General features: G+C 42.0%; 1 protein-coding gene across 1 annotated transcript; it reads right to left on the reverse strand.

Annotated features, from left to right (window-relative positions):
* Nucleotides 1-4820: 4820 nt before the first annotated feature.
* On the reverse strand, nt 4821-18930 carry LOC126416921 (uncharacterized PE-PGRS family protein PE_PGRS54-like). The gene is made up of 5 exons (XM_050084803.1): nt 18786-18930; nt 14762-14874; nt 14244-14413; nt 9400-10884; nt 4821-5214 (listed from the first exon to the last, which is right to left on the reverse strand). Exons 1-5 carry the CDS (start codon nt 18928-18930, stop codon nt 4821-4823), a joined length of 2307 nt encoding a protein of 768 aa, XP_049940760.1.
* Between the last annotated feature and the right edge of the window lie 25 nt (nt 18931-18955).

Genomic DNA, 18955 nt, shown 5'->3' on the forward strand with positions numbered 1-18955 from the left:
TTCGTTGACTTTTAATGCAATATATAAGAAACACGCGAATTTTTAGTTGGGTATCAATTCTTTTTGTGAAGTTAGTGGCGAAATTTAGAATAATTTGTACTTATAGTTTCCTAATGGTCCATTTGTGCACTCACTCACACACACTAAACATCACACACAACTTGTACACTTTACACATCGAAAATATCTTGCGTAAACAAAAGTTACAAAGATCTTCAGGTAGGCCACAGAGATAACATTATAGGTCTTTCACAGATTATAGGTTTTTGTACAGAGGTTATTTATCATAACAATTTGGCTCATAAATTATATTTATTTTACAATTGTCCTTATTTCTATGTTTTACGATTTTTAAGTATATTATCGAAACATCTGAAGAAATTCACTGATTCACTTTAAAGTTTTTCATTTAATATTTTATCTTCATTTTCTGTGATGTGAATATATCTCCAGTTCTTCAAGTAAATCCATTTTGTGTCCTTTATTTAGTCGGTGGAGTACTTTGACATTTTGCTCTATTTTTCCAAATGGGTGTCCTGTATTGTGTATGTGTTTTGCTATTGCTGATGTAGTGTGTTTGTTGTGTGTGTATGTTCTAATGTGCTCTGTGTACCTTGTTGAAATGTCGGCCTGTTTGTCCTATATAGAACTTGAAGCACTCCTGGCATGTTACCTTGTATATTCCAGGGTCTGAATATGGATCATGATTACACTTTATGTATTAGTTTTCGTTGTAGTTTATTAGATGCGGAAAACCCAATTTTTACTCTGTGATTTTTTGAAAATATTTGCAATCTTCTGTGATACATTGCCTATGCATAGGATACCAGATATACATTAGTTTTCTCTTTTTCTTCTGTGGTGCAGTTTGTACCCGGGTTTTTCTTCACTTTGTCTAAAATTGTGTTAACCATGAGAGCATTGTAATCATTGGCAACTGCAATCTTTTTCACTGGTTTTAGTTCTTGTTGCATATTTTCTTGGTTCAATGGTATTTTTGGTGCCCTACTGAACTGTATGCTGCCTGTTTATGGATATTTGGGAGACATGAGGTTGCAGGGATTGTGGTGTCAGTCATTGTGTTTTTCCTATAAATTTTGAACGTGCATGTGTTGTTGTCTTGTAATATTTAGGTCTAGGAAGTTGATACGTTTATTTTGCTCATTTTCCACTGTAAATTTTATTTTCTCTTTTAGATTATTGAAATGATTTAGAATGTCTGTGATGCCTATGGTATCCGCTTTCACTAACAGTAGTGTGTCACCTACATATCTCCTATAAAATTCTATTTTCTTTAGGCAAGGTTTTTAGCTGTCAAATTTTGTTCCATGTGATCTATGCATATGTCAGCTATGGTAAGTTGTGTGTGTGTGTGTGTGTGTGTGTGTGTGTGTGTGTGTGTGTGTGTGTGTGTGTGTGTGTGTGTGTGTGCACAAATGGACAATTAGAAAACTAACTACAAATTCTTTTAAATTTCGCCACTAACTTCACAAAAAGAATTGATACCCAACTAAAAATTCGCGTGTTTCTTATATATTGCATTAAGTCAACGAAATGAAGCAGACTCACACACTGACAACATCTAAAGAAATGGCTTAATATACACAAAAAACGAACTTGAAAATGGGAATTATTTCTCGAAACGCGTGCGAAAAGTAAAATAAAGAAAAATCGTAACTGGTAGCTGAAGATTTATTAGTAAACAAACCTATAAATTTTTTTGCGCCTTCATGGTTGGTAAACTCGATTATTTCAAGGATCGTATAAAGAATTTAAACGAAGTACGGTTTATTTTCGATAGCCTTCAAATTTGGCAGTATGAGGACTGCGATTGAAAATACACAAAACAGAATTCCGTGCTATTATTAAACATTCTCATTTGAAGGATTGGTCTGCCGTGCAAATGAAAATAGAATTTTATGAAGTTCAAGCGGACTATGCACCTTCATTAAAAGACCATTTACTTTTCGATTAGCGAATTTAAACTTAGCGGATAAGCACCGAAGATGAAGCGCGCTCCAGCCGTCTAATCGACATCACCACTGAAGCCGAATCAAAATTCAGTACAAATGTTTATTATAAATTTATTAAATTTTAGACTCACTTTTGCTTGTTATTTAGGACAATCTGTATCAGGCATTGAGCTCATTAAGACATACTGGATTGTCCAGGAAAAATTCGAGTCTGCTTCCAGATATGTCACGAAATGATTGGCGGTTGAAACTGCGCCAGTGGTTCCAAAGTGCAAGTACTCCCTTAAAATAATTAAGTTTTTGCAAATTTCTTCTTTTATTGGTTGCTTAATCTAATGATAAACGGCAACTTTGTGAAAAATTTTAATATTTTTATACTTCAGAACTCAAAGGGTCGAAGGTCCTTTAAGAATCAGCTTTAACGCTTCCATGTCACCCTCAACATGTTTCTCCCGAAAATGAACGTATATGGCCAACTTTCCCCTTGTCATACAGCAAAGAAAATTTTCTTCTACTATATGCTTCAAGCTCTTCTCGTTTTCCAGTCAGTCATGTCATTTTTTCCTCCTTTTTCGGAGCTTCTCACATTCTCCGTTCCACTCCTTTCCTGAGACCATTGCTGCTAGCCCCTCAGTCTTTCTATTACTGTAAGCACGAACGTATTTTTCTCATGTTACAGTATAGCAATTACTACATGTTTCATAAGGTTGTATGTTAGATGTAACTTAACATAATAATATATGCAAAACAAAATATGTAGAATGACTGGTTAGATTGAAAGGGTACACTACCGCCCGACATTGAAAATAGGTACAACATTCCTCGTTATTTTTGTCAGAATAAAACATTTTTTGTAATAACTCAATTTCACTTAATACACCGAAGCTGGATACCAGTGTAGGAAAGGTCAATTTATTTAATTGATCACATGTGCACTCCCACAAAATAAATCCCTACATCCAATTTGGTGAGATCTGTGAAATGAATGAATGAATGTATGGTCATCTGCTAACCGCAGATAGTGAATGTGCAATATATGATCTTCGAGAGGGTCCTTTGGTCACCTTTGGTGGAACCAAAGAGATGAAATTTAACTGAGCTTTGAGCGCCTGAAATGTGGCTGACCAATACGGTAGCATGGTGCTCCCCCACCTCGGTGGAGGTGCGAGATGACCTGAAGAATGGCCATGTTTCAGCACTCTGGCGCTGGATCTTGTGTTGGTAAGACCTGTCTTAGGTGTGCTCTGTAAAGACAAAAGAATGGAGAGATTGGTATGCATGTGAAATACTTGAGAGTAGTTTGGAATAATTATTTCTCTATTTCAGGAACTTTTGGGGAGAATTAAATGTCAGGCAGGTAATATTAAGGGGATCCTAGTAATCTTCAGAAGTAACCAACGGTCACAATGAAGCCACGTGTAGCAATAAGTTGAAATACTTGCGGGTGGTAGTAATAAGTTGAAATACTTCAGAGTGCTTAAGTTAAGCTGAATTACTGGCGTGTGTACTGTAAGTTGGAAATATTTAAGAAACGGCGTGTGCAGGACTTGAAATTAGAGACTAACACTTCCACATGGTTAATACTGTGTGTGTCTCAATCTGTGTACGAGACAAAGGATAAAGAGAAGTACTTGTCCAAGATATCAGTTGAGGACTCGCACATGTGACGAATATGGTCTTAATATTACTTCGCGTGTTTCTGTGTGACGCTAGATTCAAACTCTAGTACTCGGAGAGAAGCAAGATGAGTCAGCCGTCTATCCAGCAACACCACTTGGCTTGCATTGCACTGGAAGACGTGTATATATCCTCCAGAGTTCGTAGTAGGAAAGAAAAGTTACGAAGTGGGGCAGTATCGTGTGAATCTGGGATGAATACTAATTGAAGTGGGAAAGCTGAAAGTGAAGTGATTCTATGTTGCCAGTGTGATGTATTTCATATAATTTAAGTATGTGTGGTTTGCATGGGAGAGTAGTAAGATAGGTTCAGAGGCAGTGGGTTATGTATGTTCCTTTTTGTATCACTCGGTCTGGAGTAAATTTTCGTGATCATGGGTGTGAGGGTCGAAGCGTGAGATATAGCAAAAGATCCACCATCCTATCCAGAAAGTGCACTGTAGCGTTAGATAATTAAGAGACCATAAGGTAGAGAATCACCAGTGTAAAGCCATGCGCGCTGGGCGGAGTTTCTCATGTGTAATTGTTGTGTAAAATGTAATGGTGTGTTTAATCTTTGAATCATAATTCATTGGAATAAAAAGGATAGTGAAAAGAAAGAGATTGGTGGCCTTGTTTTTCAAATATTGTGTGGTCATGATATCCAGAATTTGTGTGTGCGCCATTCATATTCATTGCGATGGCCACGTGTTGATCAAAGCTGTTGGGTAAGAAAGAAAATGTGGTATTGCCAGAGCGTAGTGAACGATCAGAATTGTGTAAATTCCTAATAGTCAAATGTGCGTTATCCGTTTCCGTTGCGTAATATTCAAACAAGAGAATAATTTGTAGTTTAATTGTGGGTACTAGAGCTCATAATCAGTCATTGATGAAATAAGAATGAATCCACTCGCTTGGCAGACCACTCATCTTGCAGGCCTGACTGCTTGATACCACAGTATGAGCAAGGCACGTGGGTGCCTCTCAAGATGTATGAGAATGACTCTTATCTTACATCTCTAATCTATTCAGTTTAATTAATCAATAAATAATAGATGTTTATCAGTAAGAGAGATTTTTGTAGCAATGGGTGTATGTAAAGAGGTCTGCAGTAAAACACGTTTAAACATGTGGCAGGTGGCATCGTGCAGATGGGTGGTCCTTTGGCCACCAGAAAGAAGAACCAGAGGGGTCACCACGAGCGGTCTCCCACCTCTCTACGGCGGATGATGGACGACAGGAATAGAGCTCCGCGGAATGCAGGAAAGCAGTGGACCGTGCAGACACAGACTGCTCTAAGGACGCGGATTTTTAAATCTAGCTCCAGACACTGGGGGACATCTGACACCAGCTCATTCACTGTGCAGTTGGAAGGTTCGCGGCGGCCTCGCTCTTCCCCAGACAGACGCTCCCGCTCTGGGTCCGCCCCAGTCTGCTGGCCGCGGTCCAGTCTGGGAAGCTGGGGACGCAGCAGACACGGCAACCGTCGACGGTCGCGCAGTCGTGAACGCTCCAAATCTGTGGGAACATCTCCAGAGGTGAGTAGGCGCCTACTACACTTGATGACATCGCTGTAATCGTCACATCTTTAGCATACAGCAGTGGAAATCAGTATAAAGTCTTAGATATTTGTAGGAAAATTAAGTCAGTTGGAATAGCTGTGCACAGCGTACACTGATGAGCCAAAACATTATAACCACAGCCCACTGCGTCGTTGGATGCCGCATTGTGGTGTAGCGGGCATGTGACGCGGTAACAAAAATATGAAAGTGGAGTAGAAATGGAGTGGAGATCACCCTAGCGAAGATATGGGCTGCAGATACGGAAACCAATCGAGATAAGTCTTTGACAGGGGGAAGGTCATTATTACGCTGAGCCTGTGTACGAGTATCTCGAAAACGGCGAAGCTGGCCGAATGTTCACGTGCTACTGTCGTCAGCATCCACGGAAAGAGAGGGGTCAGTAAAACTATAGTCTGTCTGTAAACTCAAGAGTGAGCAGCGCTTTTGGTGGGGGAAGTGGCCTTTCCCGGAAGAACCCTGCCACTGGCCTACAGGGCCATCCAAAATCAGTTGCCTGTTACCTGTCTAGTTGTGTAGTTCGGCGTGCAGTGATATACGTTGTTTCTGTTCATTGGCTCTTAGTTGCCAGTGTCAGTAGAGTTTGTGTACTTCAGTATCCGGAAGTGTGGATAATCGCCCTGCATTGCAAGAAAATGTGCAGAATACGAAGAGGAGGTGGTATTTGCGGAGTAACGAGCGTTCGATCGTCTCTAACGTTATTACAGTGTGTGTTAAGGAGGCGACACGAAAAGAACTGTTGGCTAATATTACCAGTCCCAATCAAAGGACTGCAGCCTCGCCACAATAGGCGCATAAGGAAGGAACGCGAAAAAAATGCGCATGGTTTACTGGAATCGCCACGAAGGAAAACTAATTTAGGGAAGAAACCCATCGTTATAGACAGTTTCACAAAATCGGTCATTGGACAAACGACGGAGGACTTTTACATAAACCAAAGAATAGTGCCCACATTACGGAAATTACTTACTGCTGTGAAACAAAAATACATTTTCCTTGGCACACAAGACATTGCGTGAAATGGGATTCACCTGGAAACACTTTTCAGACATGTTTACGAAGACAGTGACAAAAAAAGCAGTGCGAATCGAACTAATACACACAAGAAATTATAAATTTCTGGTTACTTCTTAAACCCTCTTCGCGTTGAAAGAATTGTTAAGTTTCACTGCAGCCCTTCAAAGAAAACTTTTACCTTTTAGTAGAAACATACAGTAAGAACAAGCCTTAAATTCTACAGATTGGTTGCACTTTATCTGGTTCGTCTTGCGAATAGAGGAACATACATTCACATGAATAGGCATTCGGTTCTGTTTGTAGTAGAATCCTGACTTCAGTTAATATTATTATATGTTAATATTATTTACTCTATAATGTTTCGTTTCGAAGAAGCTATCGTCTTTTGTTTTCCTTATATTCTTAACGCATTTGTCTAAAAATAAACGGCGTCGCCTCAGATTTAAAGCGCGCGCTGCGGCAGGGACTGTACTACTTTGGGAAACAGCCTGTAGAAGCGCCCTTTGACGTAGCAGGGTAGGCAGAGTGGGGGAATCGCTCGCTCGCTCATCAGTTTACCGACAGACTATATCTCTAAGCGCTAAATGGTTGGACGTCCACGACTTTTCGCAGAGCGTGGGGTTCGGAAGCTTGTGTCCTCTGTAAAGGTGGACAGATTGCGGTCTGTAGCATCTCTACAGAAAACACAATGCTGGTGCACGCACAAGTGTTTGAGGACATCGTTCATTGTACAGTGTTCAACGAGGAGCTCCCCATTAGATCACCGCTGCGTGTCACATGTTGACCCCACGTCACTGTCAATTATGAATGGAGTGGTCGGAGGACCATCGAGATTAGACCGTCGATCAGTGGAAACCTATGGGCTCATTGGGTGGATCACTTTTTTACTATACTAGGTCGTGTGGTCGTCTCCGCAAACACCGGCTCGAAACCTGCAGAGCACCCTGGACGCGGGATAGTGGAAACAGTAATATGCTATGGGAGACATTCTCCTGCGCTTGCAAGGCATCTATGGTACTAATCGAAGCCACAATGACAGCTGCAAAGACCTGCATCCTTTTATGCTCGATGTCTTCCCTGAAGGCGATGTTATCTTTCAACAGTATAATTGTCCGTGTCTCGGAGCCAGAACTGTGGTGCAGTGGTTTTAAGAGCATTATAGTTCTCACGTTGTCTCTGCTACCACATTCACCTGGTGTAAATCCTACGGACCCATCTATGTCGCTATAGGTCTCACTCACCGCGTACACAAACCAGCGGCCTGATGTTTGTGCGAATTACATGACCTGCGGGAATAAATCAGTGATGTATTTCAGTCGAAAGATGGACAAATATGATGTTAAGCAGGTGGTCATAATGTTTTGTGTCATCAGTGTATGTGCAGTAATGAGATCCAGTATACTGGCAAATGCAGTCAAGTAGAATCGTACTTGTCAGCAGTACAGTATAAAACAAGTCATAGATTCAGGTGTCCGTGGATGGACCACGGTATAAAGACAGTCGGCTCTGTGCAGTTTCAGGGTGTGTACGTCTTTATACTGCAGATAGGAAACAGACACAATTACTGACAGTTCGTGTTGTACACATATATCATGATCGTGACAATGCCACTTGGAAAACAGTTAACACGTGGTGGAAAAAGCAAAAATCGGTGCTTGTGAGGAAACTAGACCCTCTAATCGAAAAGATCAATAAGTTGATCCGTTCAAGTACAGCAGTCGAAAATTTCGTTAGATTGGGCCCACGATATGGACGGAATGGAAAATATGAGCAAAGTAAAAAAAAAGTGGCATCAACAGTGCCTTTTGCGCAAAGTAAGGGCCACGAACCGTTATTCTTTTCAATTAGTTGTTGATTTACAGTTTCCAGATACGGCTAGACATTGAAGACAAATTTTGTCAAATGGAAAACATCTCGCACTCAAGAAACGACTGCAAAAACCTTTAACACCCACACACAAACAGGCCATATTGAAGCTTGCTGAAAACATGTCATGGACTTAAGAAAGGGATATAAAGTGGTCTTCAGTGATGAGAAATAGCGTAATATAAATAGGCAGGTTGGCTTACAGTGTTGTTGGCATGATGGGAGAACAAAGCAGCAGGTAAGAATGAGCACAAAATTTGGTGGTGGAAATGTTAACATGTGGGCAAGCTTCTGTGCTAACGATAAACCATACGTTGCTTGGCTAAACACTAGAACGAACGCTAATATGTACAGTGAAATGCTATGGATAGAATGGATTAAAATCTATGACGAGCTATTAGACGAAACTGCTTCAACAAAGTAATTCAACTGTACATGGTTCTACTAAAAAAAAAAAGCGGTTCGAGGATAAAGATATCGCTGTCTTGCCCGGACTTGCACATGTCCTGGATTTGAGCTCCATGGAAAAACTATTGAGAATACTTGGGGGGGGGGGGCGTGTTTAATGCAGGGGAAGGTAATTGGAGGCTGCATATGAGCTGAAAAGAGCGATACGAGGTCTACAAGACCTAAAAAATCAGTGCCGAACAGAATTATTGAGATAATGAGGAAGAACAGAGGTTGGACAAAGTACTAACAATGCAAATAAGACGGTGAGTACCTTTTATACCAGCTTCCATCGAGGAAAATCAAACGCCGTAGTTCGTTGTTCGTATTTTGAAAGCAACTATATAAATATGCCATGATTGTTTATCTGCATCTACCAATTTCACAATAAATTCGATATAAGTATGCATCAGACGTTATATTACTACTTCCGTAAGATCTCTGCATTTATACTGCTTTCCACTACAGTACATAGGTTGATTCTTCATTTATGTTCCTTTCTGCACGTTTCCTATGTCTCTCTCATTAGAGTTTCCATCGCCTCCTATCTTGCCAGTCGTCCTACATGGCTCTGTCCTGCATAGCACAAATCACTCCACGCTTCCAACGTAGCCCGAGTGTTCATCTTCTATGTTGTGTAGGTCTCCACCGCCTTGTTTTAGGACACGTCTGATGTGGCTCTGTTCCGATATAGGGGCGGCCAAGATTTCGGCATGTAGGTTGTGCCCTGGTGCTAGTGCCATATTTATTTATTCCATTCCATTGTAGCCTGTTACCTACAACTTAAATACGGGCTGTATTGGTTACTACACAAATTACGCTATACACATTAATACTTAATTTTATCATAAACAATATTACCTCCCATCACCGTCGATACCATCACCGTCGATACCATCACCGTCGATACCATCACCGTCGATACCATCACCGTCGATACCATCACCGTCGATACCATCACCGTCGATACCATCACCGTCGATACCATCACCGTCGATACCATCACCGTCGATACCATCACCGTCGATACCATCACCGTCGATACCATCACCGTCGATACCATCACCGTCGATACCATCACCGTCGATACCATCACCGTCGATACCATCACCGTCGATACCATCACCGTCGATACCATCACCGTCGATACCATCACCGTCGATACCATCACCGTCGATACCATCACCGTCGATACCATCACCGTCGATACCATCACCGTCGATACCATCACCGTCGATACCATCACCGTCGATACCATCACCGTCGATACCATCACCGTCGATACCATCACCGTCGATACCATCACCGTCGATACCATCACCGTCGATACCATCACCGTCGATACCATCACCGTCGATACCATCACCGTCGATACCATCACCGTCGATACCATCACCGTCGATACCATCACCGTCGATACCATCACCGTCGATACCATCACCGTCGATACCATCACCGTCGATACCATCACCGTCGATACCATCACCGTCGATACCATCACCGTCGATACCATCACCGTCGATACCATCACCGTCGATACCATCACCGTCGATACCATCACCGTCGATACCATCACCGTCGATACCATCACCGTCGATACCATCACCGTCGATACCATCACCGTCGATACCATCACCGTCGATACCATCACCGTCGATACCATCACCGTCGATACCATCACCGTCGATACCATCACCGTCGATACCATCACCGTCGATACCATCACCGTCGATACCATCACCGTCGATACCATCACCGTCGATACCATCACCGTCGATACCATCACCGTCGATACCATCACCGTCGATACCATCACCGTCGATACCATCACCGTCGATACCATCACCGTCGATACCATCACCGTCGATACCATCACCGTCGATACCATCACCGTCGATACCATCACCGTCGATACCATCACCGTCGATACCATCACCGTCGATACCATCACCGTCGATACCATCACCGTCGATACCATCACCGTCGATACCATCACCGTCGATACCATCACCGTCGATACCATCACCGTCGATACCATCACCGTCGATACCATCACCGTCGATACCATCACCGTCGATACCATCACCGTCGATACCATCACCGTCGATACCATCACCGTCGATACCATCACCGTCGATACCATCACCGTCGATACCATCACCGTCGATACCATCACCGTCGATACCATCACCGTCGATACCATCACCGTCGATACCATCACCGTCGATACCATCACCGTCGATACCATCACCGTCGATACCATCACCGTCGATACCATCACCGTCGATACCATCACCGTCGATACCATCACGATAATTCCCGTGGAGGCCCAGGAAAAGAATAGGCCTCCGGTATGTTCTGCCAGTCGTAAAAGGCGACGAAAAGAACAAACCACTAATAGGGCTAACTCCCCTTTTAGTGTGATTAGTTGGTTCAGGGCAGAACTAAAGAAGCCTCGAACAAGCGCCATCATGGTCGGGGACGACGCTTGAACCTATGCCCGCCCACAATGGTAACGACACTGCTAGCCAACTGGAAAATGATTCAAATCCAAATAGAGGTGTTTTGCAGGATATGCTTCCTGCAACCACCGTAGAAGGAAAACAAAGACAGAGGATGAGATGGTCAGATGAAGTTAATCCACAGCTCGTGTTCTGTTATTATCAAGCAACAAACCTAGGAACCAACACAACTGGATACAGATCACAAGTATACACAACATTTATTACCAGATACCTAGAATTAAAATTTTTAACAGAACAACGACTCGCTGATCAGATCCGTGTAATAATCAAAAATAACAGGATACCCCAGTCAGAATTAGAAAACATCAAACAAGTACAACAAATACTGGAACAAAATAATGTGCAATCAGAAGAAGAAGAAAATACAGTAATGGACTCAAACATCCCAGAGCAAACAAACAAAGAACAACACGCATCAATTAAACAGTCAGAGGAAAACGAATCTTAAGTCAGCCACCAGAACAAGCACAAATAGAACATGAAGTGACACACGTTAGATGTAGAAGAAAAATTTCAGCTGACATATATAGAATACAAAGACACAATACAGACATTAGACCATTCTTGCATAGACCGCCAAATAACCCACAAGTCGAAACAACAATAAAAATCAACACAATCACACAACAAAATAAATGAAAACAAACTATGGAAGAGTTACAACTACTGGTTTATATAGGAGTACTCACTACACTAAATATACAAACTAGGCAGAGATCAGAACCAACCAACACACAGAAGAAACCCACAAAACCAGCATGGCAACACAGGCTACAGATCAGAATAGAAAAACTGAGAAAAGACATCGGACAGCTAACACAATTTATAAGAAATGAAATGTCAGAAAAAACGAAAAAGGTTAGGTAAAATCTCACAACAAGAAGCGATAGAGCAAATAAATGAAAAGAAGCAGAAATTACAAGCATTGGCCAAACGACTTAGAAGATACAAAAAAAGTGAAAATAGAAGGAAACAAAACCACACATTCAACACAAACCAAAAGAAATTTTACCAGACAATAGATAACAAACACATTAAAATAGACAATCCACCAAACATAAGACATGGAACACTTCTGGAGCAACATATGGTCAAACCCGGTACAACATAACAGGCATGCACGGTGGATACAAGCAGAAACAGATACATACAAGATGATACCACAAATGCCTGAAGTGATAATTTTGCAACATGAAGTCACCCAAGCAATTAATTCTACTCACAATTGGAAAGCCCTTGGAAAAGATAAAATAGCAAATTTCTGGCTAAAGAAATTCACCTCAACACATTCACATCTAACTAAATTATTTAAGTCACATTGCGGACCCGGCGCTGTGGTTGCATTGTTCGTTGGCTCCCTGTTTACAGGGAAGGAGTCCTCTGTTCCAAGGGAGCTCTGTTGTTGCCAGCCACACGCCGAATCAAGTCGCCAGTGTTCTGGTCTCTTGGTGGCGGGAAGTAGCCCCCACGACTGCGTTTGTCTGAGGTTGGCCTCTTCTTGATATTCCGTCGCAATCTCGAGTAGTGTAGTAGACGGAGGTTGACTGACAACATAACGCGCTACCTAAACAGTTCTTGAAAATAGTATCAAGAAAGTCCTAATTCGCAACTTAATATCCCTTCCTCCCTTTCTTTTATTCCATCCATCCATCCATCCATCCATCCATCCATCCATCCATCCATCTCTCCACCCTCGGACGATTATATGGTGTAGCATACTTGGTTCGGAGTCTGCAACGTCCACTGTGGCTGGAAAGTCCCACTCGAAACACACAAAACGTGAGGGACTTCGAACAGAAGCCGCTCTCTCTCTCTCTCTCTCTCTCTCTCTCTCTCTCTCTCTCTCTCTCTCTCTTCATTTGTTCTTGTGTTCATTCGTTCTCTGCCAGCTTGACCCCAATTTGCACAATTAGTTGCCACTTGACGCGGTCATTAGCAGTACTTTCCCAGCAATTTAGAAATTCAGATTAATACTGGCCCTGGTAAAGTCTCTTGCAGACATCCTTGAAGCGAAGATGCGTTCTTCCCACTGGCATTACACCCTCCAGAAGTTCTGAAGTCATCAACGATCTGGAGAAAATTGTAGTCAATGGTGATGGATGGAAGATTTGTGGCGCCCTGCACAATGATAGTCTTTTGGAGACTGAATGCAAGACCAAATTCTTCACAAGCATGTGATAATTTGCTAAACAGTGCAACCTCATCCTCTGCATTTACTACCAGAGATTCATCGTCTCCATATAACAACTCAAGTATTTAAATTGGTTTTGGCCTTGAGTCGGGCAATTCTGAAAAAGTTCCCAACAGATCACGTATGTAAATACACTCCCTCACTCTCTTCAGAGGTCGGCCGCGGTGGCCGAGTTGTTCTAGGCGCTTCAGTCCGGAACCGTGTGACTGCTACGGTCGCAGGTTCGAATCCTGCCTCGGGCATGGATGTGTGTGATGTCCTTAGGTTAGTTAGGTTTAAGTAGTTCTAGGGGACTGATGACCTCAGAAGTTAAGTCCCATAGTGCTCAGAGCCATTTGAACCACTTTGAACTCTTCAGATGCAAATCACACAAATCTCAGAAGAAGAGTAAAGATAATCCCCGAAGCAGATGGTTGCTTGAATTTTCTCATGGAAACAAAATTGTTTAGTTGCTTAGGTTCGCATCCAATCTGCTGCAACAACGTGCAGAATCATTGACACACTAAATCAAAGGCTTTAACAAGTTCAATAAAAGCAGTATAAAGTGTACTCTGCTGCTCAAGGCACTTATCTTAAAACTGTCGTACAGAGATCATCATACGCAATGGATCACCAGGTCTAAAGCCATATAGAGATACAGGGTAGATTCTGGAGGCTAGCATTAGTAATCGTATTAGGATGACTCATGCCTATGCCTTCCCGATTACACTTAGCAGTGAAATGCGTTGGTAATTGTTGCAGTCACTTTCGCCCCGTTTCTATTTATACAAAGTGACAATCTTCGAATTCTGCTTATTCAGTGGAACTTCCTCCCAGCGTCTTGTAAGAAGTGTGTTTGAGGAAGGCGGACTTCTTACACTTAACAACCTCTGCATGGATAACATGTCCACCTGGAGCTCATCCATTAGCAAGGGAATCTATTACCCTGCGCTACCGAGTTCTTCTATGGTTGGCATCTGTTTGGTGGCATCAAGTGCAGCCCTGCTAACTTCACTCTCAGCTGCATACAACTCCTGGCAGTGTTCAGCCTTTCGTTCAATTCTCTTGCCTTCAACAGTAACGACTTCAGAGAAACTTTTTCTGATAGTTGGACTAATTGCTTTCCTAATGCCATCTTACATTGCCTTAGTGTCCCCAGAATCGGCTGTTTGCTGTACACCTGCACATAAATTCAGCCAGTAGTTACTTGCACATATCGTGAATGTTTGCTATGACCTGTTCTTTGCTTCTCGCAAGTCATTCTGAGATCTTCCATTTGGTTCTTTTGTAAGCAAGCAAGGCTTACTGTTCAGCCTCAGTGACTGAATCCATCTCTTCCAATTTTTGTTCGTACCTGACCTCGTTTCTGTTTTGTTGTACTCCATGTGCCAATACTGCTGAGTTGCAGATGGCGCCAGAAATTTGTGCCCATTTGTTGTTAATGTTGCTTTCTGCCTGTACGTTTCATGGTAAAGCACTTCAAAGATCACTGGCAAATGCGTGTTTCTATTGTGAATCATGAACATACATGTTGATCCGGGGAGGTTGATCTTTCCGTTTGGCGTGGTGATATTTCTGGGGAGTGAGCCTCATTATGCGTGCCTTTGGAATGGGTCAGTGTTGCAATCAGCACTGTGGAAGCTGCGTGTCAGCACATTTTTGAGATTTGATTCCTGTGATGAGAGCGGAAGTGTCGATCCTCAGGTTGAAAACATGCAATGCATTCTGTCCATTTTTGTCATTTTACCCACTCCGTGATGAACCAGACAATTCGGCCACGTGTCGTCATATGATCAAACTCGAACATTAAAATGCCCTAGAATATACAATGACTCAGAGCCAGGTATTTTGGTTACGCAGAATATCCTTGACATAGTCTTCCTTTTAAGTACAGTTGCTGCCTGTCAGTATCATCGGGAAACAGCGCACATTCCCTGATAGTAAGTTACGGCTTACTTTCTGCAACACAAGCAAAATAGGTCTGTCTTCTAATTCGATGTCAGAAAGCAGCCCTCAGTCACATAAGTATTTAAAGTTGCAACCTGTTAATCTGTAGTGCTGTTAAGAGCACAGTATCCCACGGTCGTAGTTAGTACTATAGCACACAGCCTCGCCTACACTATTAGCCCATCGCCATGCCACGCTGTCAGAGCGCTTGGCTGGCAGAGAGTGGGGGGGGGGGGGGGGGAGGGAGGGAGGGAGGAGTGCGGAGGGGGAATGAGATGGTGAACGCACTGCATTTAAATGCCAACGCAGTCACACTGAGAAATGTCTATCGAAATATTGTAGCATTTTCGCGACCTCATTCTGGAGACGTGGAACTACCTGAGGAGAAACAATGTAGACATTGTGGACCATATTAACGTAATAGGATTTGCTACTGAGACAGGAATTACATTTCAGGTCAATCAGTTACACCTGCACGGACGCGGGGGAGTTCAGACTGAAAGTTGGCTGCACCATTTATCCGACAAGACCTCAGTTTATCTGGGAGAACATTGATTCGCACAGTCAGGTTCCTTACAGATCGCAGAAAACATCAACCAGCGCTATTTTTGATATTTAATGTTTGTAAATTTTGGTGAGTTAACGTGAAAACAGAATTCTAAGCAGAGAAGCTCTTTTGAAATAAAAGCGGTGGTTTAGTGAGTATATTATTGTTGCTCAGGTCACGTATTTTTTGAAATACGTCACCTTGCCAAACATTCTGGAAAAATGTACACCGCGTTTTGGGAAAGGCACGGTATTTCGTTTGCCAGTCTGTTTGTCTCGGGGTAGCACAGTGAAAACTGCACCGCGCAAAACAAACGAAAAACTATCTGAACATGGCGTATGGTTGGGAACAATTCGATCAATCTCTATATGGCCCCAGCACCTAGTGGTTATCATTCGTTGTTGCGGTTTTAAAGCAGCATCTTGCCAGTCAGCGCTAGGAGCAAGACAATGATGTCAAAACGTCAGTACAGGATTGGTTACAAACAAGGCGGAAGGTTTCCAAGAGGATCAAGTTCATACTCGGTTGTACAATACGATAAGTACCCTGATGAATTGGAAATAGTGCTGAAAAGTAAGTTAAAGTACAGGCTCAAATATAAAAATTGTTGTAATATTGTTTTCGTTTGAGCTTATTTTAAAACTGCACCTACTTCGGAATTGCGTCTCTTATTATTCACGTTTGGGCCCTACTGGACCACGCATTTGTGTGAATTTCCGTAGTACAGTTTTAACTTTTCTTTCGTCCTCTCAGAATGAGATCTTTCCAGTTCGTCAGATTGACTTCTTCCGGTCGTCTATGGTTTATCTGCCAGACCATTTCCCCAATCGAGAATTTTCTGCATTTCTGTATGATGTATCAAGTGATTATTCCTTATTTTTTCAGGTAGTTCTTTACAGCTCCGCTCCATTTTGTTCAAATTTCATGTTTACCGAGATCTATTGAACTTTCCAACGTGTCTAGGTAAATCTCGCAGCTTCCATTGTTTCATTGAGACTATAAAATTTTAGCCTGCGTGTTTTCATATCTGATAACTTTTTCTGTACTTTCCAATTTATTTACTGTGTGTTTCTTCAGAATAATTTGAACGTAAAATTTCCTTGAGTCTTTCCCACTCTTTTCAATGTGTCTATTTAAAATGTTTCGGGCCACGTGATGACCAGAGTTTGATGACTTTGATGGCTGCGTTGGTGTTCCGCGCATTTTTGTTACAAATGTCTTCTAAGTCTGAAGGCTTTCCATATGTGGCAACGAATTTCGTAACCGATCTCTTCCAGACTTGTCTCCTGACAGATTTGTCTTAAACACTTTTTAAACTAAGAGAGGTACTCTGATCTAACGTATTTAGTTTTTAGAGCTTAGTGATTAGGTAATCACAAGATGTTTTGTTTTTAAAAGATTTTGGGACCGACTCTTTCTGTTTTAAGAATGTCTACGGGCTTTTGTGCTGTTCGAATAACCTGACACAAACTCCAGGTCATCTACAAGAACTAAGCAGTCTATAACAATATTTGTTCTTCCTAATTTATGTTTCCGCCACTACCTTTTTTTTTCAGAAATACAGTTATAGGTAGTGGGGAGAGTCAATAGCATCACCGTCCTCGTGTTTTAATTCAAAATAGTTCAGAAATTTGTCCCCTGAATTTTACCTCAGGAATTTGAACTATTTAGCGGTTTTTGAATCCAAACCTTTTCATTTCATTATTTGGGGGAGAGACTGTCTCCAATGAGTCATAAGCTTTCTTCATATGTAAAAACGCACAAACTACTTTCTTATTAAAAACGGTTTTGATGTTTGATAACTAATTTCAGAACTATTCACATCTAAAGTCTATGTATCCCGTAGATTTGTATGTACTCTCTCCTGCTTCACACAATCAATGCGTCCTCATATCATCCTTGACAATTTGTGTAAACTCTCAGGAGTTAAATTTCAAAAACTTAAACACTTTTCGCAGATGGTAAACCTGAAGTTGTCTTTCACTTTGCTTCACACTTCGCGATGCGCATATTGCTGAACACAGTAAATATCGCTGGCTAAATGATTCGAGATAGCAACCATTAGTCTGCGAGAGGGAAACTTAAATTGGTAGATCAAAGAAGACAGTTACACAATAGCTGGCGGCTATGACAACATTTTTAGGTAAAGCGCCTTTCAGAAGAAAAGTGCAACTCAGGGTTCCCTTTAATGTGGCACGCGGGTCTAGCATCTTACACAAGTTAGTAATGGTGACATTCTCGCAACAATAAACTTCATTTATTACACGAATGATTCGCCATTGCGTTACCACAACGTAATGTGTAGCTGGAGGTCACGAATTCCCAACCATCCCTTTCCTTTCTTTCCCCAGTCTCATATTTCATACAAATGCGTAATAAACAACTTGATTCTTATCCTCATTTTTCCATTTGCAGGGGCTGGCGTATACTGATACAGAAGAGCTTAGCACAAGCCAGAGGCAACTATTACGTTCAAATTCTAGCCCCAGTGAAGCATTTAAACGCACTGAAACGTCTTCAGAGTTCACCATTAAAGACTTGGATGGCGCAATAGGAAAGGAAGACGTTCGTCCTTCTAGTTCTGCTAGTGACGCTTTCATAGATCAGACCAGCACAAGAGACCATGAGTGGGTTAGCAACAAAGATTTACGCAAGGATAGCGACAAACATACCACATATCACTGGAAAAAACAAGTAATCAGATACCTATCTGAGGGCGATGGAGAAACTATGTGCAGCACGTATCAGCCACCAGAGTATAGTGAAACTGAGAGCCAAAAAGCGGAAGGAAATGAAAATCGTCGTGCTGAAAGTACTTCTGTAAATCAATTAAAATCCCATACACCTCTGCCAGGGGACGAGCAGTCTCGCAGTAACCCAAAATTACATGCATGGATTTTGCCTCTAGACGATTCTGCAGAACAGACAATGGTAATATTTGAAGAATCTAATGACTCAGATGTCATACTGGCAGAATCATTTAAGGCAGTAAAACAGGAACATAAGTTGGCTGAGACAATACTGAAGCAACAACATAATGTTGAACCTCTGGCTCAGCTATTATTGGAAGAACAGAAAGTTGTAGCGCAACTCGAAGAGGCGACAGTGGAGGAAGACGAAATATTTAGCCCTGTCAGTGTCACGTCATTTGATGCGTACCTAGATAACAGTCCTGTAAGTGAGTGGTCACTCGAAGCACACATAGATCGTAGCTCTGTCAACAATCGG

The sequence above is a fragment of the Schistocerca serialis genome, chromosome 8 (assembly GCF_023864345.2).
Source record: "Schistocerca serialis cubense isolate TAMUIC-IGC-003099 chromosome 8, iqSchSeri2.2, whole genome shotgun sequence".
NCBI classification, from domain to species: Eukaryota; Metazoa; Arthropoda; class Insecta; order Orthoptera; family Acrididae; genus Schistocerca; species Schistocerca serialis.

Bases quoted from the DNA above. Each gene is read 5' to 3' on its own strand.
- LOC126416921 (XM_050084803.1), bottom strand. From the start codon at position 18,930: ATGTGTGCTTCGAGTGACCACTCACTTACAGGACTGTTATCTAGGTAC. The intron at 10,885-14,243 runs GTTAGCAGGGCT...AACATACCGGAG, and splicing joins TGTATGCAGCTGAGAGTGAA to GCCTATTCTTTTCCTGGGCC. The intron at 5,215-9,399 runs GTAATATTGTTT...TGTATGCTAAAG, and splicing joins GGTATCGACGGTGATGGGAG to ATGTGACGATTACAGCGATG.